The sequence below is a fragment of the Megalobrama amblycephala genome, linkage group LG17 (genome assembly GCF_018812025.1).
Source record: "Megalobrama amblycephala isolate DHTTF-2021 linkage group LG17, ASM1881202v1, whole genome shotgun sequence".
In the NCBI taxonomy this organism is placed as follows: Eukaryota; Metazoa; Chordata; class Actinopteri; order Cypriniformes; family Xenocyprididae; genus Megalobrama; species Megalobrama amblycephala.
In genome coordinates, this window is record NC_063060.1 from 311,662 (window position 1) to 336,626 (window position 24,965).

The window sequence follows — 24,965 nt, forward strand, 5'->3', positions numbered from 1 at the left end:
ATATTATTATAGTAGCACCAACTGATTCTCATGTGTAGTTTACAGCATTAGTTGAGATTTCTTTCCTCTAGAAAATTTACCATGAACTGAAACTGAAATACTGCATCCAAAATAATCGATATCGAATTGATATCGTAATTGAATCGAATCGAAAGCATGTGAATAGTAATCAAATCGAACTGTGAAAATTGTCTCGATACCCAGCCCTAATATTTATAGTGTTTTTGACAGTCCAGGAGCCCCGATTATAAAACACAGATATGATCAGATTTAATCATACAGCAGAGTCAAACACACACACACACACACACACACACACACACACACATGAATGAGGCTCCTGGCCTCTGATTTGTTGGAAAAGAAAGTGAATAAATAATGACAGAATCTTCACTTCGGAGAGTGTTTTCCCTCCAGGACTCGTTTACGTGTTTCAGGAAATAAAATCTCGTCAGAAGTGAACTTCGTTCTAGTAAAGTGCGGTTATTGTTGTGCAGCAGTTTTCATTCGTCCCACATTTGTCCCTCAAGTGCATTCTGGGTCAAGTCAACATGTACAGAATCATCTGCTCTCGTCCTTCAGCCGAACAAACCCATGAACGCCAAACTTGAAACCGCCGCCAGTGTCGTTGCCAGGTCGTCATGGTAACCGCCCCGGCAACCGTTGCTCAGCCGCTGCGGCCGCTCTGCGCCGTGACCCGCGCTGACCTCTGACCTGCACTGGAGCAAGGGCATCTGGTAGGACGTGGCTCTTTTCTCGGGCCGGTCCGGGCTGGAGCCGTCGCTGGGCCGCTGGCCGTTGTACAGCAGGTATCGGCCGTGAGCGTCCTGCTCCATGCGGAAGAGCTCGTACTCCGTGTGCGGGAGGCGGATCCCCAGCGCCACGCAGCCATTGGTCGGAGTCACGTCCTGTTCCACGCCCACCTGCCACGAGCCCTGAACGCCACACTCGTTTCCATCGAAGACGTTCAGCAGCGAGGTGGTGGCGAGATCCATGGGCATCACACGCATGTGGTTCACTGGAGGGTCAGAAACGGACCATTAGTTTGTTGTATATTTTATATAATTAAAGTCTATTAACAGTATGTCATACAGTAAATTCATACATTGTAAATGTAAAGAATTTTTATTTTTGTGCAAACTAACTCCAAAATATGAAATTATTTTTTAATGAAGTAATACTCTAAATAAGAAACTCAAACAGTAAGTGGCGGTAAATGTCTAAATGAATAAGTAATTGAATCATTCATTCATTCAAACAAACAGCTGATTCATTCAGGAATTAAGTAAATGGCTCTCTTTATGAATGAGTCATTGAATCATTGTTCACCAGATTGATTCGTTCAAAACGCAGATTCATTCAGAAACGAAACACCAGGTGTGTTCGACTTGAAGCAGCGCTACACAGACCGATCATCTCGAAAGCATACGGAATCATCTAATTGCGTTAAATAGTGTGTTAATTGAGCTAAATTATTTTAATTGCATTATTTTTCCATAAAGTAAACATACTGCGTTAAAAATGTAGAGTTTTTATATTTATAACATATGATACAGTTAAGCAACATCACACGACCAAGAGTCCTGTCTTCCTGAATACATCACGATTGAAAATATGACACTAATTTCATACGACAGTTCAATAAACAAGTAGTTAATAATAAGTCACATTTATATTATGGAAAATAGTTCCAAACAAAGATCACAGCAGAACCATAGCGCATCTCACAGAAACACTTTCAGCGATTCAGTGTGTTGAATGAATCGGTTGAGTCAATGATTCAATCACCCATTCATAAACAACTGCCTCATTCTTGAATCAATCAGCCGTTTAAATGAATCGTTTGAATGAATGACTCATTGACTCACTCATTAAGATGGTCACCTGCTGCCACCTACTGTACGGTTTAATTTCATGTTTAAAAGTATATTTTTTTCCCCCAACATTTTTATTTGAATTTTCAAAATATATTTCTATAATATAAAACCTTTCTAAAATTTATTTGAACCGTCTTATAACATTATTTAATGCAGTAATTTTTCATAGTAAAATATTTAATTTGATTGGTAGCAGCCTTATAGTGTCTCTAAAAAATGCTGGGTTAAAACAACCCAACCACTGAGTTAAAACAAACTATTCGCTGGGGTTAAAACAACCAAACAGGTGGGTTAAAACAACCCAATCGCTGGGTTAAAACAACCCAATCGCTGGGTTAAAACACCCAATTGCTAGGTTAAAGCAACCCAACCGCTGGGTTAAAACAACTAGGTTAAAGCCAACCGCTCACCCAATTGCTGGTTAAAACAACCCAACCGTTTAAAACAACCCAATCGCTGGGTTAAAACACCCAATTGCTAGGTTAAAACAACCCAACAGTTAAAACACCCAATGCTAGGTTAAAACAACCCAACCGCTCACCCAATGGGTTAAAACACCCAATTGCTAGGTTAAAACAACCCGCCCAACCGCTGGGTTAAAACACCCAATTGCTAGGTTAAAACAACCCAACCGCTGGGTTAAAACACCCAATTGCTAGGTTAAAACAACCCAACCGCTGAGTTAAAACAACCCAATCGCTGGGTTAAAACACCCAATTGCTAGGTTAAAACAACCCAACCGCTGAGTTAAAACAACCCAATCGCTGAGTTAAAACAACCCAACCGCTGAGTTAAAACAACCCAATCGCTGAGTTAAAACAACCCAACCGCTGGGTTAAAACACCCAATTGCTAGGTTAAAACAACCCAACCGCTGAGTTAAAACAACCCAATCGCTGAGTTAAAACAACCCAATCGCTGAGTTAAAACAACCCAACCGCTGGGTTAAAACACCCAATTGCTAGGTTAAAACAACCCAACCGCTGAGTTAAAACAACCCAATCGCTGGGTTAAAACACCCAATTGCTAGGTTAAAACAACCCGATCGCTGGGTTAAAACACCCAATTGCTAGGTTAAAACAACCCAACCGCTGGGTTAAAACACCCAATTGCTAGGTTAAAACAACCCAACCGCTAGGTTAAAACAACCCAATCGCTGGGTTAAAACACCCAATTGCTAGGTTAAAACAACCCAACCGCTGAGTTAAAACAACCCAATCGCTGAGTTAAAACAACCCAATCGCTGAGTTAAAACAACCCAACCGCTGAGTTAAAACAACCCAATCGCTGAGTTAAAACAACCCAATCGCTGAGTTAAAACACCCAATTGCTAGGTTAAAACAACACAACCGCTGAGTTAAAACAACCCAATCGCTGAGTTAAAACAACCCAATCGCTGAGTTAAAACAACCCAACCGCTGGGTTAAAACACCCAATTGCTAGGTTAAAACAACCCAACCGTGAGTAAAACAACCCAACCGCTGAAAACAACCCAACCGTGAGTTAAAACAACCCAATCGCTGAGTTAAAACAACCCAACCGCTGAGTTAAAACAACTATTCGCTGGGGTTAAAACAACCAAACAGCTGGGTTAAAACAACCCAATCGCTGGGTTAAAACATCCAATTGCTAGGTTAAAACAACCCGATCGCTGGGTTAAAACACCCAATTGCTAGGTTAAAACAACCCAACCGCTGGGGTTAAAACAACCAAACAGCTGGGTTAAAACAACCCAATCGCTGGGTTAAAACACCCAATTGCTAGGTTAAAACAACCCAATCGCTGGGTTAAAACAAACTAATTCGCTGGGGTTAAAACAACCAAACAGCTGGGTTAAAACAGCCCAATCGCTGAGTTAAAACAACCCAATCTCTGGGTTAAAACAAACTATTCGCTGGGGTTAAAACAACCCAAACAGCTGGGTTAAAACACCCAATTGCTAGGTTAAAACAACCCAACCGCTGAGTTAAAACAACCCAATCGCTGGGTTAAAACACCCAATTGCTAGGTTAAAACAACCCAACCGCTGAGTTAAAACAACCCAATCGCTGAGTTAAAACAACCCAATTGCTAGGTTAAAACAAACTATTCCCCAGCGATTGGGTTGTTTTAACCCAGCGATTGGGTTGTTTTAACTCAGCGGTTGGGTTGTTTTAACCTCGCAATTGGGTGTTTTAACCCAGCGAATGGGTTGTTTTAACCCAGCGATTGGGTTGTTTTAACTCAGCGATTGGGCTGTTTTAACCCAGCGATTGGGTTGTTTTAACCCAGCTGTTTGGTTGTTTTAACCCCAGCGAATAGTTTGTTTTAACCCAGAGATTGGGTTGTTTTAACTCAGCGATTGGGCTGAGTTAAAACAACCCAATCGCTGGGTTAAAAACAACCCAATCGCTGAGTTAAAACAGCCCAATCGCTGAGTTAAAACAACCCAACCGCTGAGTTAAAACAACCCAATCGCTGAGTTAAAACAACCCAACCACTGAGTTAAAACAAACTATTCGCTGGGGTTAAAACAACCAAACAGCTGGGTTAAAACAACCCAATCGCTGGGTTAAAACACCCAATTGCTAGGTTAAAACAACCCAACCGCTGGGTTAAAACAACCCAATCGCTGGGTTAAAACAGCCCAATCGCTGGGTTAAAACAAACTATTCGCTGGGGTTAAAACAACCAAACAGCTGGGTTAAAACAACCCAATCGCTGGGTTAAAACACCCAATTGCTAGGTTAAAACAACCCAACCGCTGAGTTAAAACAACCCAATCGCTGGGTTAAAACAAATTGCTAGGTTAAAACAACCCAACCGCTGGGGTTAAAACAACCAAACAGCTGGGTTAAAACAGCCCAATCGCTGAGTTAAAACAACCCAATCTCTGGGTTAAAACAAACTATTCGCTGGGGTTAAAACAACCAAACAGCTGGGTTAAAACAACCCAATCGCTGGGTTAAAACAGCCCAATCGCTGAGTTAAAACAACCCAATTGCTGGGTTAAAACAAACTATTCCCCAGCGATTGGGTTGTTTTAACCCAGCGATTGGGTTGTTTTAACTCAGCGGTTGGGTTGTTTTAACCTCGCAATTGGGTGTTTTAACCCAGCGAATGGGTTGTTTTAACCCAGCGATTGGGTTGTTTTAACTCAGCGGTTGGGTTGTTTTAACCTCGCAATTGGGTGTTTTAACCCAGCGAATGGGTTGTTTTAACCCAGTAGTTGGGTTAAATGTTTGACCCAACCTGCTGGGTAGTTTTATTTAACTCAACTATTGTTTGAAAATTACTGTGATTGTTGCTTAAAATGAACCCAAAGTATGTTGGAAATTAATATTTATTAATAAGTTTAATGAATAATAATTAAACAATAAACATTTATTAAATTGCTTATTAATAAAAATACATACATTGTACATTCATACATTTAATAAGATTAGGGAGAAAAATGCCCTTTATAAAGGTGAAAAAAAACAAAAAATGCCCTCAGGGTAAATATCACAAATATGCAGATTTAAATATGTCAGAGCTGACAGAACACTGATTAGAATATTGCATCAGAATAAATTATATTTAGATCACAAGCAACATTTTTACTGGATTTAATCACATGACGAGGCTAAATGTGGAGCTCTGAGTTATGATGTCAGAAGAGCTGAATCTCACCTTTGAACACAAACTCGGTGCCGCCCATCACGCGTGTGGAATGAAGCCCGCGGCTGTAGCGTCCTCTGGCGTAGATGCTGAAGGTCGGGTGTTTGCAGACCGGGTCAGAATAGTGGTAGTAACGCCCCTCCCACGTGTTGTTGTTGTCGTGGAAGATGAAGTGGCGCGTGAGGAACAGAACCTCCGGCCGGACCTCGCAGCGCCGGGACGCCCAGTGCCCGTGAAGACTCACCGTCAGGTCCGGCCGCGGCGGGAGGACGGGCGGGTGGAAGGCGTCCGAGCGGGAGACGATCCGGCAGGCGATGCAGCTGTGATCGTGATTCTGAGAACAGATGAGCGGATTAGATTAGACTGATGTGATTATGAGATCTGATTATCTTCTGAGGCTCTGGATATAAAGCATGCAGTGATGATCAGTCATCAATCAGATCAACCAATCAATTACACTGACTTTATCTGTGACACTCATTCATGTGTGAAGCTACAAAAATATTCACTGAAGTGCTTCTGTGTCTCTAATGCATGTTTATATTTGAATCTGAATGGTCTATTAGTTCATAATTGAATCTTATAGTATGTTATTGCATTTTTTAAGTGTAGCAAAGAATAGCAAAGCAATGATTACATTTATGAATGAAATGTTTAAGAAAATTAAAAGAGTAATTAAAAAGATAAATATAAGTACATCATTTCTATAAGAATTTTGAGGTCACAATATTTTATAGTATAAACTTAATTTCTACATTTAATATATACTGTATATGCACATGTTAGCGGTATATTATCCTAGCTGTCATGTGGGAGCAGTGAATGAATTCAACTGCAATTATTCATTCACTTTAGTTGGTAAAAACTCTAAGTTAGACATTCAAACTATAAATGACACTTTCAAACTGCAAAAACTAAATATATTCAAACTGCAAAAACTATAAATAATGTATCAACCGTCTAAATCAGTTGCATATGCGAACAAATTGCACATGCAGGGCTTGTGGACAGAACTTTCACATCCCGATCGGACCAGTGCTGCGACGACATGACGGTTTATTATTTGCACGTGTTTTTAAGCCTTGCCAATTTAAACATTCAAGCGCAAGAATCTGTGAAAGATAACTTGAGCATGTGTGTGAGAAGTTTTGTCTGCGCAAACTGCACATCGAAGCGTCTGGCAGCACGCGAATACTGAACTGAGTTCTCTTTCATGTCTTTCACTTGAACAGACAATTTCACACAAAATTATATCAAAATGCCCATCTTGGCGAGTATCCATAGTTGGTTATGTCTTGAGCAAACGTAAAAAGTTGAGAAAGTAAACACACGTGTACAGTATCAGTATATTGGATCCGTGCATTCGGTCTTAAAGTGACAGCAGCCTAATATTTCTGCTGCTCTTTGTGTTTTTAATGTTTATCAAACAACAGACTCACTGCAAAAAAATCACTCAATGCTCTTGACTGAATAACTAATGTAACTTTAATAAGCATTAATCTATATTTACATTTACACTAGGGCTGGGACAATACTATCGATGCATCGCAATTCGTGGATCGTTTCTGATATTTTCCAAATGCATCGCAATTTTGTTTTTCTGAGCTTAAGGTGCGGTCACACTGCACATTTCGTTCCATTGAGTTCCATTCAAACGCATGCAAATGTGTCAGACTGGAAACACAAGCTCGTGCGAAAAAATTCCGCATTTCGCTGCGTTCCAAAGTTCAAGTTTTATGACCTGCGAATTCGCATCACGTGAAGACGTGCGACCAAGTAGAAGATCGATTCGTCACGGCATGACCTCTTGGTTGTATTAAAAGAATGATTTTTTTGCAGTAAAGTCGAGTAGGTTCTATATTTTTACATTTTGAATGTATTACTTTAAGTTATGTGTTGAATTCATGTTTATAAAAAAGACGCTGTAGACCGTGACGTCATATCACGACCCTTACAGCATCCGAAGAAAATTTTGCACGTACAAAGTCTAGTGTGACCGCGGCTTTAGTTTTAACAGCAGATGGCGCTCTAGGCTATTTTTTATGCACACACTCAAATGCTCATGAAGAAGAGCGCTCGTGCGTTCGGCTGAGTCTGACAATGTACTCGCAGCTCAGAACGCTTTTATGATGTGAGATTAATGTAAACAGTCCACTGCAAACACACTTGTGATGCACTTCAACCTTTCCAAACCTTACGAAAGAGTGGTGTGTGTAAGGAAGCAGAGTACGGCTGTTTCTAAAGCAAGCAGCGCCATACAGCCTCAAACTCATTCAGAATCAAATGTAAACATCCAAATAAATACTATACTCACAGGAATCAATGCATGCATGCAGCATGAATGACGAACGTCTTGTAAAGATCCATTTGAGGGTTATATTAGCTGTGTGAACTTTGTTTATGCACTGTATAACTGCACTTATAGTCGAGAGCTCAGGAGGGCAGGGAGCGTGAGATTTAAAGGGGCTGCAGCCTGAATCGGTGCATAGTTAATGATGCCCCAAAATAGGCAGTTAAAAAAAATTAATTTAAAAAAATCTATGGGGTATTTTGAGCTGAAACTTCACAGACACATTCAGGGGACACCTTAGACTTATATTACATCTTTTGAAAACACGTTCTACGGCACCTTTAAATGTTTTAACTAATCTAACGATTAATCGAGTAATCAGTCGGTCGATAATTAATCGGATCATTTTTTGTGGTAATAAAAACAGAATTAAATGAACAACAGCCACTGAAATACATTTACTTAAAAACACATATACTTAAAATACAAATATAATAACGACGAGGCAATAATAATTGGATCAAATAAACTGTCCTGTGTCGCTTTCGTTTATAAATGATGTACGTTAGAAATCTGGTGTAATGCAATGAGTGTGAGAGCGGCGCCGTCACGTGGTCACATGACTCAGATCCGCCCTGAAAACCACCAATGAACACACCGGCACTCCCAAAGACTTCTGGGACACGGAATGAGGATACGGCTGCTATTTGAGATTCAGGGATGGAATTGCAATCATGTCGGTCAAGTGGCTAAATAAGGAAAGCTCTGTTAATGAGGGCGGCTTTAATGGCAGCGAGATGACGTCATGCTTCAAAGCGCTGCCTGATGGGATTGAAATGGATGCCACATGCTTGAGGCCGACGGGCGGCATTCTTCTGTTGTTACGGCCTGAATGAGAACGGCAGCGTGTTCTTCAGTGCTCTTGTGGCTGATTCTGCAAACCATGTTTAACAGCACATGAAAGAATAAACATCTTTCCATAAAGAGGAATTTCTATATTAAATGTTTTACGAGCTCATGTCGCCCGGAGATGGTTTGTGTCACAAAAGCAACTAGTTAAACGAAGAAACATGCCTTCTCTTAAACTTATTATTTTGTTCGTCAGATCTGCGGGTCAAAGTCTTGGACTCTTACTGAGAGAAAACACGAGACGGAGCCTCAAACCCGTGCAGTATTTACTCTGAGCGAGCGCTGCGACGTTATTTCACCCAGAATGAGGTTTGGTTTATTTCAACAGCAGAGGCCGTCTTCTCTTTTATGATTATTATTGCGACCCTCCCTGTAAAACTCTGCCAAAAGAAGGATCAGTGGAGCAGAAAGCTAAACACTTCACATCACTTCCTGCGGCCGTGATGGAGAGCGAGCGACTGAGACGTAAACAGAGCCGAGCGGCGATAACCCTGCGCTCGTACATCTCGGCGTCAGTGAAGGATCCGTCGTCCTGAGCTCAAACCTCGCCTCATCCTCTCATGACAGATGGAGGATCCTCTCGGATCTCCGTCTCAGAAAACACTCCAGTAACGTCACCGTCACGAGCTGCTTATTAAAGTGACGGCGATTAACTGCAGTTTACATGACAACACTACATCTATAAATAACAATGCGTTTTTAATGAATAATAATAATAATAATATTTTTTTTTTTAGAAATTGTATTTTTTAATGTAAATTAGTAAATTGCTTTTTAATGTTCGCTATATTTTTTTCCTTTTTTAAGGATATTTACATATTTTAATAAAAATAGGTTTTTGTTTTTGTAATTAATAATAATACGATTTTTTGTATTGAATAAAAATGCATTTCTGTAGTGAATAATGTTTAAATAATAAAAATAATGTTTAAATAATAAAAATTTAAATAATAGTAACAATAATAATAATATATTTTTTGTAATAAATAATAATAATATGTTTTGTAATTAATAATAATCCATTTTGTAAATATTTTCTTTAAAAAAATAAATTTGTAAATTGCTTTTTAATGAAAAAACCTACTGTTTGATGTTTGCTATATATATATATATATATTTTTTTTTAAAGTTTACATATTTTCATAATAATAATATAAGTTTTTGAAATGAATTATAATGTATTTTTATAATGAATAATAAAGTTTTTATAATTAATAAAAATAATAAAAATACATTTTTGTAATGAATAATAATAATAATAATAAAAAATAAAATTGCTTTTTAATGAAAAACAAAACCTAATGTTTTATGTTTGCTATATGTTTTCCTTTTTTTAGGACGTTAACATATTTTTATAATATTAATATACTTTTTGTAATGAATGCTAATGTATATTTTGTGTATGTGTATATTTAATGTGTATTATTAATATTAAAAATAATATTCTTGTAATGAATAATAACAATAATAATTTTTGTAATTAATAATATTAATGTTTAAAACTTTCTGTAAATGTATAATTGCTTTTTTTATTTATGTAATATTTATTTATATTTATTTTTCTATTTTCTATTTATTTATATTTTATGTAATAATATTTATGTAATATTATTGTAAATTATGTTTAAGTTTTTAAAATCTAAGTTTTTGTAATGAATCATCATTTTTTTATAATTAATAATAATAAGTTTTTTAATTGATGTCTTTGTAAATTTGTAAATTGCTTTTTTATGAAAAAAAAAAAAGTTCAAGCCTATAAAAAGTATTTTCTTTTACATATTCTTAGACATCTCTGTGCTGTTTTACCATCACATGACCTCAAGTAGGTTAATACTTTTATAAAATAACCGGCCCGCAACATAAAAGCATACAGTGACAGAACTGTGTATCAGTCAGCTTTGTTCAATAAATAATGTTCATAAGAAACAAGAACTTGAAGTACAGTACGGCTCGAAAGAGAATGATTCTCACCAGGGCGTTCTGCAGCGCGGCCTGATAGCTGGAGGGTCTGTAGTACATCCTCTGCGCGGGTTCGGTGTGGATGTCGCCCAGGTACAGCTCCTCCACCAGCTGATCCAGGTGATGATGCAGGTGCTGCTTCTCCATCCGCAGCAGCTGCAGCTCGTGCATGGCGAAGTTCAGGCCTCTGGAGCAGTCGCAGTCGCAGCCGCCCTCGTCGCTCCACAGCTCGTAACTCACGTTCGGCAGCCAGGACCCGAACTCACGCGAGGAGCCTCTGCAGCTGCGGTTCAGCCTCTGACCGAGCTCTTTCGCCACCGACGCCGAGTGACACACCACCTGACGAGTCGAGACGCGTTTATTCCTACAGCGCTTTACACAGTACAGCTTCACAGAAAGAACCAGGAAAATAACAGAATCTCCACATGTAAACATGTATTTAATATTTCTACACCTGTGTGCTGTGGATCTGGTAGTCGGCCTCCGTTCCGCCCCGTACGATCCAGGACGCCTGTCGGAGGCGCAGTCGGCCCCGGACCAGCAGCGTGTAGGTCGGGACGGTGCAGTGGTTGTCGGAGTAGTAGAACTGGTGAGCCTGGAAGGTGTTGTTGTGAAAGAAGCGATACGAGCGAGTGAGAAACTCCGGACCGGGCCGAACCTCACAGCTGCCATGAGGGAACAGAGAGAGAGACGACAGAGACTTGACATTCAGCACTTTTGCAGTGTTTTTTATAAATGATTTATCATTATTGTGTTAAATTCATGTTCCTCATAATCTTGAATCAGAATATCTTCCTCTTGCAGCATCTCTCCTCTTCTCTGATGATGAGGGCGGGGCAACCTGTCACTCACATGAGATCCGCCAATAGCAAACCACAACCATCCAATCAATTCCCCACAGACAAAATCAAGCCCCGCCCTACATTTGTTCTTGTTTGCGAAGCGTTTCACTCGGATATACGACACAATAGTATATACTAATTGTCTTTTAAATCAAAAGAAAACTCAAAGCTGAACTGCTTAAGATCTCTCACGCTCTCACCCAGTGGACACCCAGTGGCCTTCGATGTTGGGCGGCATCTGGACAGTGATGCGGGCGCCGTTGTGCAGATGTTTCAGCATGTGGAGGCACTGCGTGTCTTTAGACGGCCAGCCGAGACTCTTCTCCAGCGCCAGCCGAGGGGAACGACTGTCAGAGACGAGCAGAGACGAGCCCTTCACACACCCTGAGGAAACAACCACAGCGACGGCTTAGAGGAGCGTTAACAGGACATCCATCTATCTATCTATCTATCTATCTATCTATCTAGCTATCTATCATCTAATATTTGTATATATAATGAAAGAATGAAATGTTTCTTTTTATTTATTTTATTTTTTTTTTCTTATGCATGTGTTATGATTATTAGATTCCTTATGCATGAATTATGATAACCTCAGTCAAGATTTTTTCCTGTGTTTTTATTGCTCTTAGGGCATGAAAAACAAGATTTGAAATGTAATTTTTTTATGCATACTTTTCAAAGAGATTTCCAGATGTCCACTTGAGTGACCCACATGCGTTTATGGTTTAAACATAATACAGTAATAACACAGCAATATTGTGTATATTTAACAAATCAATCAATAAAATTACATAAAATCATGTGAAAACTATAAAATATATATAAAAAATATAAATGTCAATCGCAATGAGTTTTTTACACTTGGTTAAATAAAGAATGAAATGTGAAATATTGCAAATGCAATATCATCTGAAATGAGCAGTGATGGGGTAATGTATTAGAAGTAACACATTACGTAATCAGATTACTTTTTGATGTAACAAGTAAAGTAACACATTACAAGTAACGTGCATTATGTAATCAGATTACTTTTTGATGTTACGAGTAAAGTAACGCATTACAAGTAACGTGCATTACGTAACCAGATAACTTTTTGATGTAACAGGTAAAGTAGCGCATTACAAGTAACGTGCATTACGTAATCAGATTACTTTTTGATGTTACAAGTAAAGTAATGCATTACAAGTAACATGCATTACGTAACCAGATTACTTTTTGATGTAACGAGTAAAGTAACGCATTACAAGTAACGTGCATTACGTAACCAGATTACTTTTTGATGTAACGAGTAAAGTAACGCATTACAAGTAACGTGCATTACGTAACCAGATTACTTTTTGATGTAACGAGTAAAGTAACGCATTACAAGTAACGTGCATTACGTAACCAGATTACTTTTTGATGTAACGAGTAAAGTAGCGCATTACAAGTAACGTGCATTACGTAATCAGATTACTTTTTGATGTTACAAGTAAAGTAACGCATTACAAGTAACGTGCATTACGTAATCAGATTACTTTTTGATGTTACGAGTAAAGTAACGCATTACAAGTAACGTGCATTACGTAATCAGATTACTTTTTGATGTTACGAGTAAAGTAACGCATTACAAGTAACGTGCATTACGTAACCAGATTACTTTTTGATGTAACGAGTAAAGTAGCGCATTACAAGTAACGTGCATTACGTAATCAGATTACTTTTTGATGTAACGAGTAAAGTAACGCATTACAAGTAACGTGCATTACGTAACCAGATTACTTTTTGATGTAACGAGTAAAGTAACGCATTACAAGTAACGTGCATTACGTAACCAGATTACTTTTTGATGTAACGAGTAAAGTAACGCATTACAAGTAACGTGCATTACGTAACCAGATTACTTTTTGATGTTACGAGTAAAGTAACGCATTACAAGTAACGTGCATTACGTAACCAGATTACTTTTTGATGTAACGAGTAAAGTAGCGCATTACAAGTAACGTGCATTACGTAACCAAATTACTTTTTGATGTTACGAGTAAAGTAACGCATTACAAGTAACGTGCATTACGTAATCAAATTACTTTTTGATGTAACGAGTAAAGTAACGCATTACAAGTAACGTGCATTACGTAATCAGATTACTTTTTGATGTAACGAGTAATGTATTACAAGTAACAATTACGTGATCAGATTACTTTTTGAAGTAATGAGTAATGTATTACAAGTAACACATTATGTAATCAGATTACTTTTTGAAGTAACGAGTAATGTATGACAAGTAACATGCATAACGTAATCAGATTACTTTTTGATGTAACAAGTAAAGTAACATTTCAAGTAACGTGCATTACATAATCAGATTACTTTTTGATGTTACAAGTAAAGTAACGCATTACAAGTAACGTGCATTACGTGGTCAGATAACTTTTTGATGTAACGAGTAAAGTAACACATTACAAAAAGTATTACGTAATCACATTACTTTTTGATGTTAATGCAAATTACATTCTAATAACACAAAAACATTTATTTACAGTCAAAAAGATACTGCAAATGAAGTATTTTCAAAAACAAGACACAGTGATAGTATGAATTGTAGAAATATAGCTATTGATGCATGATGTCCACAACATTTTTTTTTACCCGCAAGAGACTCCTAGGACAGAAGGAATGGATAGATATTCCAGAGCAATTTGGCATTTCTGACTGGCCATCGGCCATCTTGGTTTGGAGGGGAAAAAATTTGACATACAACGGCTTGCCACTTGGTGGCAGTGTATAGGAGGATGCACTAGAATACACTGTAGAAGATGATGTGCAACTATACCATCAATACCCATGCATACGCAAGGAAATGCTTTTTGAATAGCTGTCCACTATAGTGACTTTTATGCATGAAAGGGTTAAGATTATTTTTTAAATCATTTTAATGTAGTTCTTTGAATTATCAGTTATAATTTCATCTTATGTTAGTACTGAAAGGGTTAATTCATATTGTAAATACATGAGAAATGTACACATGAATGTCAGTAATCAGATCTGCAAGTACACCCTGTAATGACACAAGGCTTTAAAGATACTGACTGCACATATTTAGATCACATGGCCTAATTCAAACTGAATGGAAAGAATAATTCCAGAGAGAAACTGTGTAGAAACACAACACACATTTCAGAGAGTCAATGTGAACGTTAGAGGATACAAAAACCTTTAATGACTGTGGGAATGAGCTGGTGCTTTGGATAGAGATGAGGTATTATAATTCATTTTTAAATTCCGTATAATGACACTCGGAGAAAATAAAGCTGATGGTTGAGATAACACCAAACACATTTCTGGCCCGTGATCAGGACCTGCATAAGGACGCCAGATGAAAGGAGAAAAACCTCGAATAGCTTCAGACTAAAACCTCGGAAATTAAAGAATTTCAGTGCCTGAGGCTTCAGGTCTGTATTCCACGCATTCCATCCCAAGATCTGCGTTATGGCAACAGAAACATCATCAAATATATTCCTAAAGTAGGAAACTTTATTACAGTACAGTAAACTACATCTGCCTGAATCAGAGTCAAGAGAGCATGCAGCACTTCAGGCTCCAAAATAACAACGTTAAATCATTTCAACCATGAAATAGAGCTGAAATAATCACCTCAAAGCGTCCACCATTTACCTTCACTCTTGAAAATAAAGGCTTTTCACAGGGAAACCATAGAAGAACCATTTTTGGTTCCTTAAAGAACCATATTTAGGGAAACTTTTACTTTTACTTCACTATATTCCAAAGCATAATATCATACTTTTTACTCCACTACGTTTCATAAAAACCACACCGTTTCTCGTTATTTTGAACAAGAAGTTGTCACTCGCTCAGAGACGTGATAGCAGTGTCTGATTCGTGAACAAGCTGATTCTTTTCAATCAACCCGATAGCATCTGTTCTCATGTCAACAACTCACTGATTCAATGATCCGCTCAGAGTGAGTCTCCTGTTAATGATTCACTGATTCAAATCGAGTCTCTAGTTAACAACTCACTGATTCAATGATCTGTTCAGTGTGAGTCTCCAGTGAACGATTCACTGATTCAAATCGAGTCTCCAGTCAACAACTCACTGATTCAAATCAAGTCTCTAGTTAACAACTCACTGATTCAATGATCTGTTCAAAGTGAGTCTCCAGTGAACGATTCACTGATTCAAATCGAGTCTCCAGTCAACAACTCACTGATTCAAATCAAGTCTCTAGTTAACAACTCACTGATTCAATGATCCGTTCAAAGCGAGTCTCCAGTTAACGATTCACTGATTCAAATCGAGTCTCCAGTCAACAACTCACTGATTCAAATCGAGTCTCTAGTTAACAACTCACTGATTCAATGATCCGTTCAGAGTGAGTCTCCAGTGAACGATTCACTGATTCAAATCGAGTCTCCAGTCAACAACTCACTGATTCAAATCGAGTCTCTAGTTAACAACTCACTGATTTAATGATTCGTTCAGTGCGAGTCTCCAGTAAACGATTCACTGAATCAAATCGAGTCTCCAGTTAACAACTCACTGATTTAATGATCCGTTCAGAGCGAGTCTCCAGTAAACGATTCACTGATTCAAATCGGGTCTCCAGTCAACAACTCACTGATTCAAATCGAGTCTCTAGTTAACAACTCACTGATTTAATGATCCGTTCAGAGTGAGTCTCCAGTCAACAACTCACTGAATTCACTCAAAATGAGCACAGAACGGGAGATCCTCGGAGCTTGAGTTTGTGTGCGACTAATGGTGTGAAAAGTACATTTTATTATGGTAAATGAACATCATATTTGGGTCACGACTGTCAGTTATTTTATGAACTAAATCTGCTGTAAAAGGGTGAACTGTTTAATCACATGAACCAAATGCTTGAATATGTCCACATTTGTGTCTGTTACTGTCTGAGGTTTAGGGTAAAAACTAAACATCACATTAAAAAAACACAAATTAATTCCCATGCATCTTTCCCACTGCAGCAGCAGTTTCCAATGATATAAAACCGGTATGTTTGTATATAGTGTCGGTTCTTCTTAAAAATTTTACACATTTTGACGTCTGTTTTTATATTTGCCAACACACATTTACACACATTTTGTTTGTCCTCATTTCTATATAGGCCTTCTTTATGGTATATTTTGTTATTTTCACTTGTTTGTACACTTTAATTATCAGTAATTATCAGTAGTATTTATTAAGTTTTAGTAATAAAATAAAACATTTCCTTACTTATAGATCAATACATAATCTTCCTTATTGACTAGTGCAGGCTACATGAAAATTCATATTCATAATTATGAAGTCAGACTTAGTTTAAATATTTCGCTCTTTTATATATTTAAACAACTTGTAATAGAAAGAATGTTTGCCATTCTTCAAGTAATCAAACAGCTGTGGAAGTATGGTGATATTTATTAGTTGCATGTTTACCCTATTCACCCTTCATCCGCGTTTATCTATTCTGGATCCTAACGGAACACTAAGTTCTCCAGGGAAACTCCGGCCAGCACAGCTGGAAACATTAGTAACGCTCCGCTGCTTCACTCATATCAAAGTCATCATCTCTCTCCTGAGAAACACATCAGCGCCGTCTGCACCTGCGCATACATCGACGCTGACCGCTGGCCAACTGCCTGACCATCATAACACCACACCTGATCGTCACAACACGCCTGACCGTCACAACACGCCTGATCGTCACAACACACCACACCTGACCGTCACAACACGCCTGACCGTCACAACACACCTGACCGTCACAACACACCTGACCGTCACAACACGCCTGATCGTCACAACACACCACACCTGACCGTCACAACACGCCTGACCGTCACAACACACCTGACCGTCACAACACGCCTGACCGTCACAACACGCCTGATCGTCACAACACGCCTGACCGTCACAACACGCCTGATCGTCACAACACACCACACCTGACCGTCACAACACGCCTGACCGTCACAACACACCTGACCGTCACAACACGCCTGACCGTCACAACACGCCTGATCGTCACAACACACCTGACCGTCACAACACACCTGACCGTCACAACACACCACGCCTGACCGTCACAACACACCTGACCGTCACAACACACCTGGGGCCGTATTCACAAAACATTTTATCTTACCACTAAGAGTTCTCCTAAATAGCAGTAAAAGTTCTTAGCTAAGAGTTTTCTCTTAAAAGCTATTCACAAAGCTGCTGAGACAAACTTTTACTAAGGAATAGACTGAAGTCTTAAGCTAAGAGTAAGGGCGGGGCTGACCTCGTTGCTATGGAGTAAACACACAGTGATTGGCTGATGGGGGAGGAGTCAGTGATTTAATCATAGAAATATTGTAGAATGATGTGTCATGTTTCCATATTAAAATAAAGGTTTTAAAATACAAATGTTGCCATATTGTTGCCATAAAGGTTTTAAAATGTAAGCTAAGTGTCACTAATTAAACTAGTATATACAGTTAATAAATATATATATATATATATATATATATATATATATATATATATATATATATATTACTGTATTCAATCATTTGTAAGTGTGAACTCATGAAAACCACAGGTAATCAGACAATATTTATTTATTTGTTAAAGATTTTTTTTGGCGCCTCATTGTAGATTCACATCTATAAATCAAAATGTATTGCATTTATGAAGAAAAAGGTTCAGCACCCAAGGCTCTATTACTATTGCCTCAATGGTGTTCAGTGTCTTTGGCTGGATTTGGACTGTCTGTGATTTGGTCTTAGTGACTTAGAAGTCCTCTTGACTACTCCTAATGTTTCACAGACTTAGGAGGTAGTTTTAGCACTAAAATGCTTTGTGAAATACCCTTAGAGCAAAAATTTAGGACTCCTAAAATTAGGACTGACACACCCATTATTTTTAAGAGTTTCTCCTAAATCGGCAAGTTAGGAGCTACTTTTAGCCTTAAGATGTTTTGTGAATACGGCCCCTGATCTTCACAACACACCTGACCGTCACAACACGCCTGACCGTCACAACACGCCTGACCGTCACAACACACCTGACCGTCACAACACGCCTGACCGTCACAACACGCCTGACCATCACAACACGCCTGATCTTCACAACACACCTGACCGTCACAACACGCCTGACCGTCACAACACACCTGATCTTCACAACACGCCTGACCGTCACAACACGCCTGACCGTCACAACACGCCTGACCGTCACAACACACCTGATCTTCACAACACACCTGACCGTCACAACACGCCTGACCGTCACAACACGCCTGACCGTCACAACACACCTGACCGTCACAACACACCTGATCGTCACAACACGCCTGATCGTCACAACACGCCTGACCGTCACAACACGCCTGATCGTCACAACACACACGCCTGACCGTCACAACACGCCTGACCGTCACAACACGCCTGATCTTCACAACACGCCTGACCGTCACAACACGCATGACCGTCACAACACGCCTGACCGTCACAACACGCCTGATCTTCACAACACACCTGACCGTCACAACACGCCTGACCGTCACAACACGCCTGACCGTCACAACACGCCTGACCGTCACAACACGCCTGATCGTCACAACACGCCTGATCGTCACAACACGCCTGATCGTCACAACACACCACGCCTGACCGTCACAACACGCCTGACCGTCACAACACGCCTGATCTTCACAACACGCCTGACCGTCACAACACGCATGACCGTCACAACACGCCTGACCGTCACAACACGCCTGATCTTCACAACACGCCTGACCGTCACAACACGCCTGATCTTCACAACACGCCTGACCGTCACAACACGCCTGATCGTCACAACACGCCTGACCGTCACAACACGCCTGATCGTCACAACACACCACGCTGATCGTCACAACACGCCTGATCGTCACAACACGCCTGATCGTCACAACACACCACGCCTGACCGTCACAACACGCCTGATCGTCACAACACACCACGCCTGACCGTCACAACACGCCTGACCGTCACAACACGCCTGATCGTCACAACACACCACGCCTGACCGTCACAACACGCCTGACCGTCACAACACGCCTGACCGTCACAACACGCCTGATCTTCACAACACGCCTGACCGTCACAACACGCATGACCGCCACAACACGCCTGACCGTCACAACACGCCTGATCTTCACAACACACCTGACCGTCACAACACGCCTGACCGTCACAACACGCCTGATCGTCACAACACGCCTGACCGTCACAACACGCCTGATCGTCACAACACGCCTGACCGTCACAACACGCCTGATCGTCACAACACACCACGCCTGATCGTCACAACACACCTGACCGTCACAACACGCCTGACCGTCACAACACGCCTGATCGTCACAACACGCCTGACCGTCACAACACGCCTGATCGTCACAACACGCCTGACCGTCACAACACGCCTGACCGTCACAACACGCCTGATCGTCACAACACACCTGATCGTCACAACACGCCTGACCGTCACAACACGCCTGACCGTCACAACACGCCTGATCTTCACAACACGCCTGATCGTCACAACACGCCTGATCGTCACAACACGCCTGACCGTCACAACACGCCTGACCGTCACAACACGCCTGACCGTCACAACACGCCTGATCTTCACAACACGCCTGACCGTCACAACACGCCTGATCATGAAACCTCTCACCTGATGATATTTTTACACCAGCAAAACACAGTCTCTTTCATCCTCTAAGGTTTCTAAAAAGGAACAAAAGTGCTGCTGCAAAAGCAACAGGAAAATTGGACAGAAATCGTTCATCCTCATAATGTGTGTAACGAGGTTCGACACCCAGTGAATTACTGTAGTAAAAAGCAGATTACACTCTTAAAAATAAAGGCTGGTTTTCACAGTGATGCAATAGAAGAACCATTCTCGGTTCCCCACACAACATTTCAGTGATCAAGAATCATTTTTTTACTATGAAGAACATTTTAAAACCCTTTTCCATTATAAAGAAGCTTTAGTGTAATTTGGATTCACACATACATTACTCAAAGTCTGACGGCAACCAGGTTACTTTAAGTTTAACCAGCAAATATTTTTTTTACAGTGAAAAAATTAAAGGGATAGTTCACCCAAAAATGAAAATTTGATGTTTATCTGCTTACCCCCAGAGCATCCAAGATGTAGGTGACTTTGTTTCTTCAGTAGAACACAAATGATGATTTTTAACTGCAACCGTTGCCGTCTGTCAGTCGTATAATGCGTGTCAGTGGGAACTTGGTCTATAAGAGTCAAAAAAAAAAAAAAACATGCACAGACAAATCCAAATTGAACCCTGCGGCTCGTGACGACACATTGATGTCCTGAGACACGAAACGATCGGTTTGTGTGAGAAACTAAACAGTATTTATATAATTTTTTACCTCTTACTATGTCCAACTGCCCTCCACATCTGGTTAGTGAGGAAGTGATGAAGCAAAGCGCGAGAGATCACTGCCGTCATCAGAGTGTGTTTTTTGACCTCGCTAACCAGATGTGGAGTGCAGTTGGACATAGTAAGAGGTAAAAAATTATATAAATACTGTTCAGTTTCTCGCACAAACCGATCGTTTCGTGTCTTAAACATCAATGTGTCGTCACGAGCCGCATGTCTGTGCATGTTTTTTGACTCTTATAGATTGTGTTCCCATTGACACGCATTATACGACTGACAGACGGCAACGGTTGGAGTTAAAAATCATCATTTGTGTTCTACTAAAGAAACAAAGTCACCTACATCTTGGATGCGCTGAGGGTAAGCAGATAAACATCACATTTTCATTTTTGGGTGAACTAACCCTTTAATGCTTTCGTTCAGCAACACTCTAAAAAATGCTGGGTTAAAAACAACCCAAGTTGGGTTGGGAATGGACAAACCCAGTGATTGGGTTGTTTTAACTCAGTGGTTGGGTTAAATGATTGACCTGCTGGATAGTTTTATTTAACTCAACTATTGTTTAAAAATGACTGCATTTCTTGCTTGGGTTGTTTTTAACCCAGCATGTGAAGGACGCATTAACCCTCTGCTTCTGCTCACGTGGCGATGAAGAAATAAAATGTTTCACAGCTTCCACAAAAATATGAACTTTTTTCAACATTGATAATAATCATAAATGTTTTTTGAGCATCAAATCATCATATCAGAATGATTTCTGAAGGATCATGTGACACTGAAGACTGGAGTAATGATGCTGAAAATTCAGCTTTGATCACAGGAATATAAATTACACTTTACTATATATTCACATAGAAAACAGCTGATTTACATTGTAAAAATATTTCACAATTTTTACTGTATTGATTTGATCAAATAAATGGATCCTTGATGAGCAGAAGAGACTCTTTCAATAACATTTTAAAAATCTGACCAAGCCCAGACTGCTACTGTAAACATACTTAATTTGTTCTTGCAGTGCAAAAAATCTAGTTATGGATTTAATATTCTTCAGAGGGATCAGTGAACTGACTTCCATTCTGTTTCTGTCTTGTTTCTCACACCATCTTCATCCTTCCGCTGCGAATGCTGAAGTGAGCCAAACACTCGCTCTCGTTCCCAGCGCTGGCCGTCTATCTCAATCAAAGCGTCCGCAGCGCTCTCGAGACCAAACCACCAAGAACATTTCCAGTTGGCCCGATCCCATCGCTGAGGTAACAGCTCTGGGCCGACTGACAAACACACAAGCTCCAGAATCACTCCGTCCGGATACAGTCGACAACACAATTCCATCTGAAAGCTTTTTACCACACGGCCCTCGTCTGCGTCTGAAGGGACGCTTTCTTCCGGAGAGTCGCTTTAACGGCCCTCTCGTTAATTCTGATTATATATACAAGTTTATGAGCTTGTAGACGTTTTAATAGACGCATGATTCAATGGAGGAAAGGGTTTCATGTGGATAAGAATAGACTGGCACATGTATTTAGAGGAGGATACCAGCTAACAGCGAACGTTCTGCCAAGGTTCTCTCAAAGTTATGAGCAAACCTTCTTCCAGAAACGTTTATCTGGTTAATAATGTTCTCAAAACGTCAACATGCGTTTTAACATTTTAGTTTGTTTGAACGTTTTTTAAATGTTACAACTTTTTAGAACATTTAAAAGTAACGTTCCAATAATGTTTCATTGACTTTTGCATTACCAAGAAAAAAACATTCAGAGAACATGTTTTCATAACTTCATTCTTAGAACATATTTTGATTGATTTTGTAAAAGTTTGATTGATTTTGTAAAATGATTTTTCAAAATTTCATGTTTAATTCAATTTCTTTCTATAATTATTATCCTGAGTGAAAACTGGGTGATTATGTATCAGAATTTGAATATATATATAAAGGAGTCATATCATCCTTTTTTTTTTTTTTACATTTATTATTTATTTTTCACAGATGTTTTATAATTTTATGTCAGTTTATTCTGCTGTTTAGAGATAATATGATCTATCTTACATCCTCACCGTGTCTGGATTACGTTTCTAAACCCCTTAATAGAAGTAAATGTTCATTTGTGATGTCAGAAAGTATCAGGCGTTTGTTGTTTCGCTCATTTGTATAAAAGGACAAATGTCATCATTCTGTCATCATTTAACTCATTAGGGTTTACATGACATTGGACCCCATTGAGTTTCACTAAAGATAAAAGAGTATTTTAAAGACGTTCTGCAGTTTCTCTTTCTTTCCAGCGTGTATCAGACACTCAGTTTGAGCTCGATGCTGTTCATCATCTAACAAGGTTTCGGAGCCAGTCGACTCCACGTGAGACGCTCCTAAGGTTGCCGTCTTGGCTTCTCTTTGACCTGATCCTGAGGTTTTCCCCCTATAAATTCCCAGCACGCTCTAATCTGCCCTGACGACGGGGTTTATGGCTGCTGGGAAAGGCTGCTATAATGCGCCACTTAATTGAACGTTAGATTCTCTTAAACACACTGGAGAGAAAGAGCATATGAAAATATCTTTTTTATCTCTCGGCTCCGTTTGAAGTGGCTGCCAAACGTTTGTCATTTCCAGCTGATGAAACGGGTCAAACGCAGTCCAGTAATCTGCTCTCTCTTCCCATGTGACACTGTTGAGATCTATTGCACATGTGTGCAGAGAAACAGCATTGTGTGTTATTGAATCCTTGATAGTACAATTTGTACATTCTGTATTTTGTTTACCTGTACAAAATATCCCACACACACACACACACTCACACACACACCTATCTAACAGGGTCAGAAATGAACAGAAGAGGCAAAAATGCCCCAGATATTTAATATTTTAGAGCAAAAACAGCCCATTACTGAGTTATGTAACATTTCATATATTTCACAACACTTTTCTAGATTTATCTGACTTTAGAGACACTAATATTAAGTGTAAAAATGACCCTCCAGGAGGAAATGTTCATTTCTGACAGGTCTAATTGAGATCTAATCAATTATTATACATAAAACTGAACTTAATTAACTTACTACAGAATCTGTACTACATTTAATCCAAGCTGACAAGCGTTTTGAAGAAGTGTTCACACGCCATCATGAAGAATAAGGTTTGTGGTTGATGATTTTCACTACAGCTCAAACTCGATTACTGTTTTAACAAATTACACAGTTTGATCTAATAACATTAACACGACGAAATTTAACTTCTTATAGGATAAAACAGCACACAAATGCTGAAATGTGACGAAAATCCGATTTTAAAGAGCACTTTCAACTTTGAATAGGAATTAAGTTGTAATTAATGTACTATTTAGAAAAAAGATTTTTTTTAAATGACTCTTTTGCTTTAAGTATTTTGATTGACAGGCTGCAGCATACGCGATACTAACGACATTTTAAAATTATATAATTATTATATTTATATTCTCTTCACGAATTCATAGTATTAAACAGATTGAACATGAATGAAATCACTCACCAATCATCAGCAGCAGCAGAAACACAGACGCAGCCATCATTATTCCCACAGAATGAGTTTCGCTCAGTAATATTCCTTCCTCAGATTAATCGCACATGAAGTTTCTCTTCTATCCAGAACTTTTCAGATTCTCTGCGCGAGGAGAAGTCCGACAACATCCATCCGACCCGCCGCGCGCCGCGCGCAGACGCACTGGAGACTCGCACGACGCGCCAGGACAAACATCTGAAACACTCGCGACACAGAAGCATCGATTAATATAGAGATCTGCAGCAGGAGTTACTGTTCCCACAGGAGAGCATGGAGCAATCCACGGAAAACCATGACGGAGATCTCCAGAGAATCTGCGCTGAGCCTTCTGAGAGAGAGAGAGAGAGAGAGAGAGAGAGAGAGAGTGTGTGTGTGTGTGTGTGTGTGTGTGTGTGTGTGTGTGTGTTCACTGTTCACCACATCAAACAGATCCTGATCTCAGAACAATTCAAGTTCCTCCTGTTAGAACCTGCAGCCAT

General features: G+C 39.6%; 1 protein-coding gene across 1 annotated transcript; it reads right to left on the reverse strand.

Moving 5' to 3' along the window:
• LOC125251241 (protein APCDD1-like) lies at positions 1 to 24,835 on the reverse strand. Its single transcript, XM_048164216.1, has 6 exons — positions 24,457 to 24,835; positions 11,716 to 11,899; positions 11,128 to 11,338; positions 10,686 to 11,012; positions 5,528 to 5,849; positions 1 to 1,018 (listed from the first exon to the last, which is right to left on the reverse strand). The coding sequence occupies exons 1-6, from the start codon at positions 24,494 to 24,496 to the stop codon at positions 579 to 581; spliced, it is 1,524 nt and encodes a 507-aa protein (XP_048020173.1). The 5' UTR covers positions 24,497 to 24,835; the 3' UTR covers positions 1 to 578.
• Between the last annotated feature and the right edge of the window lie 130 nt (positions 24,836 to 24,965).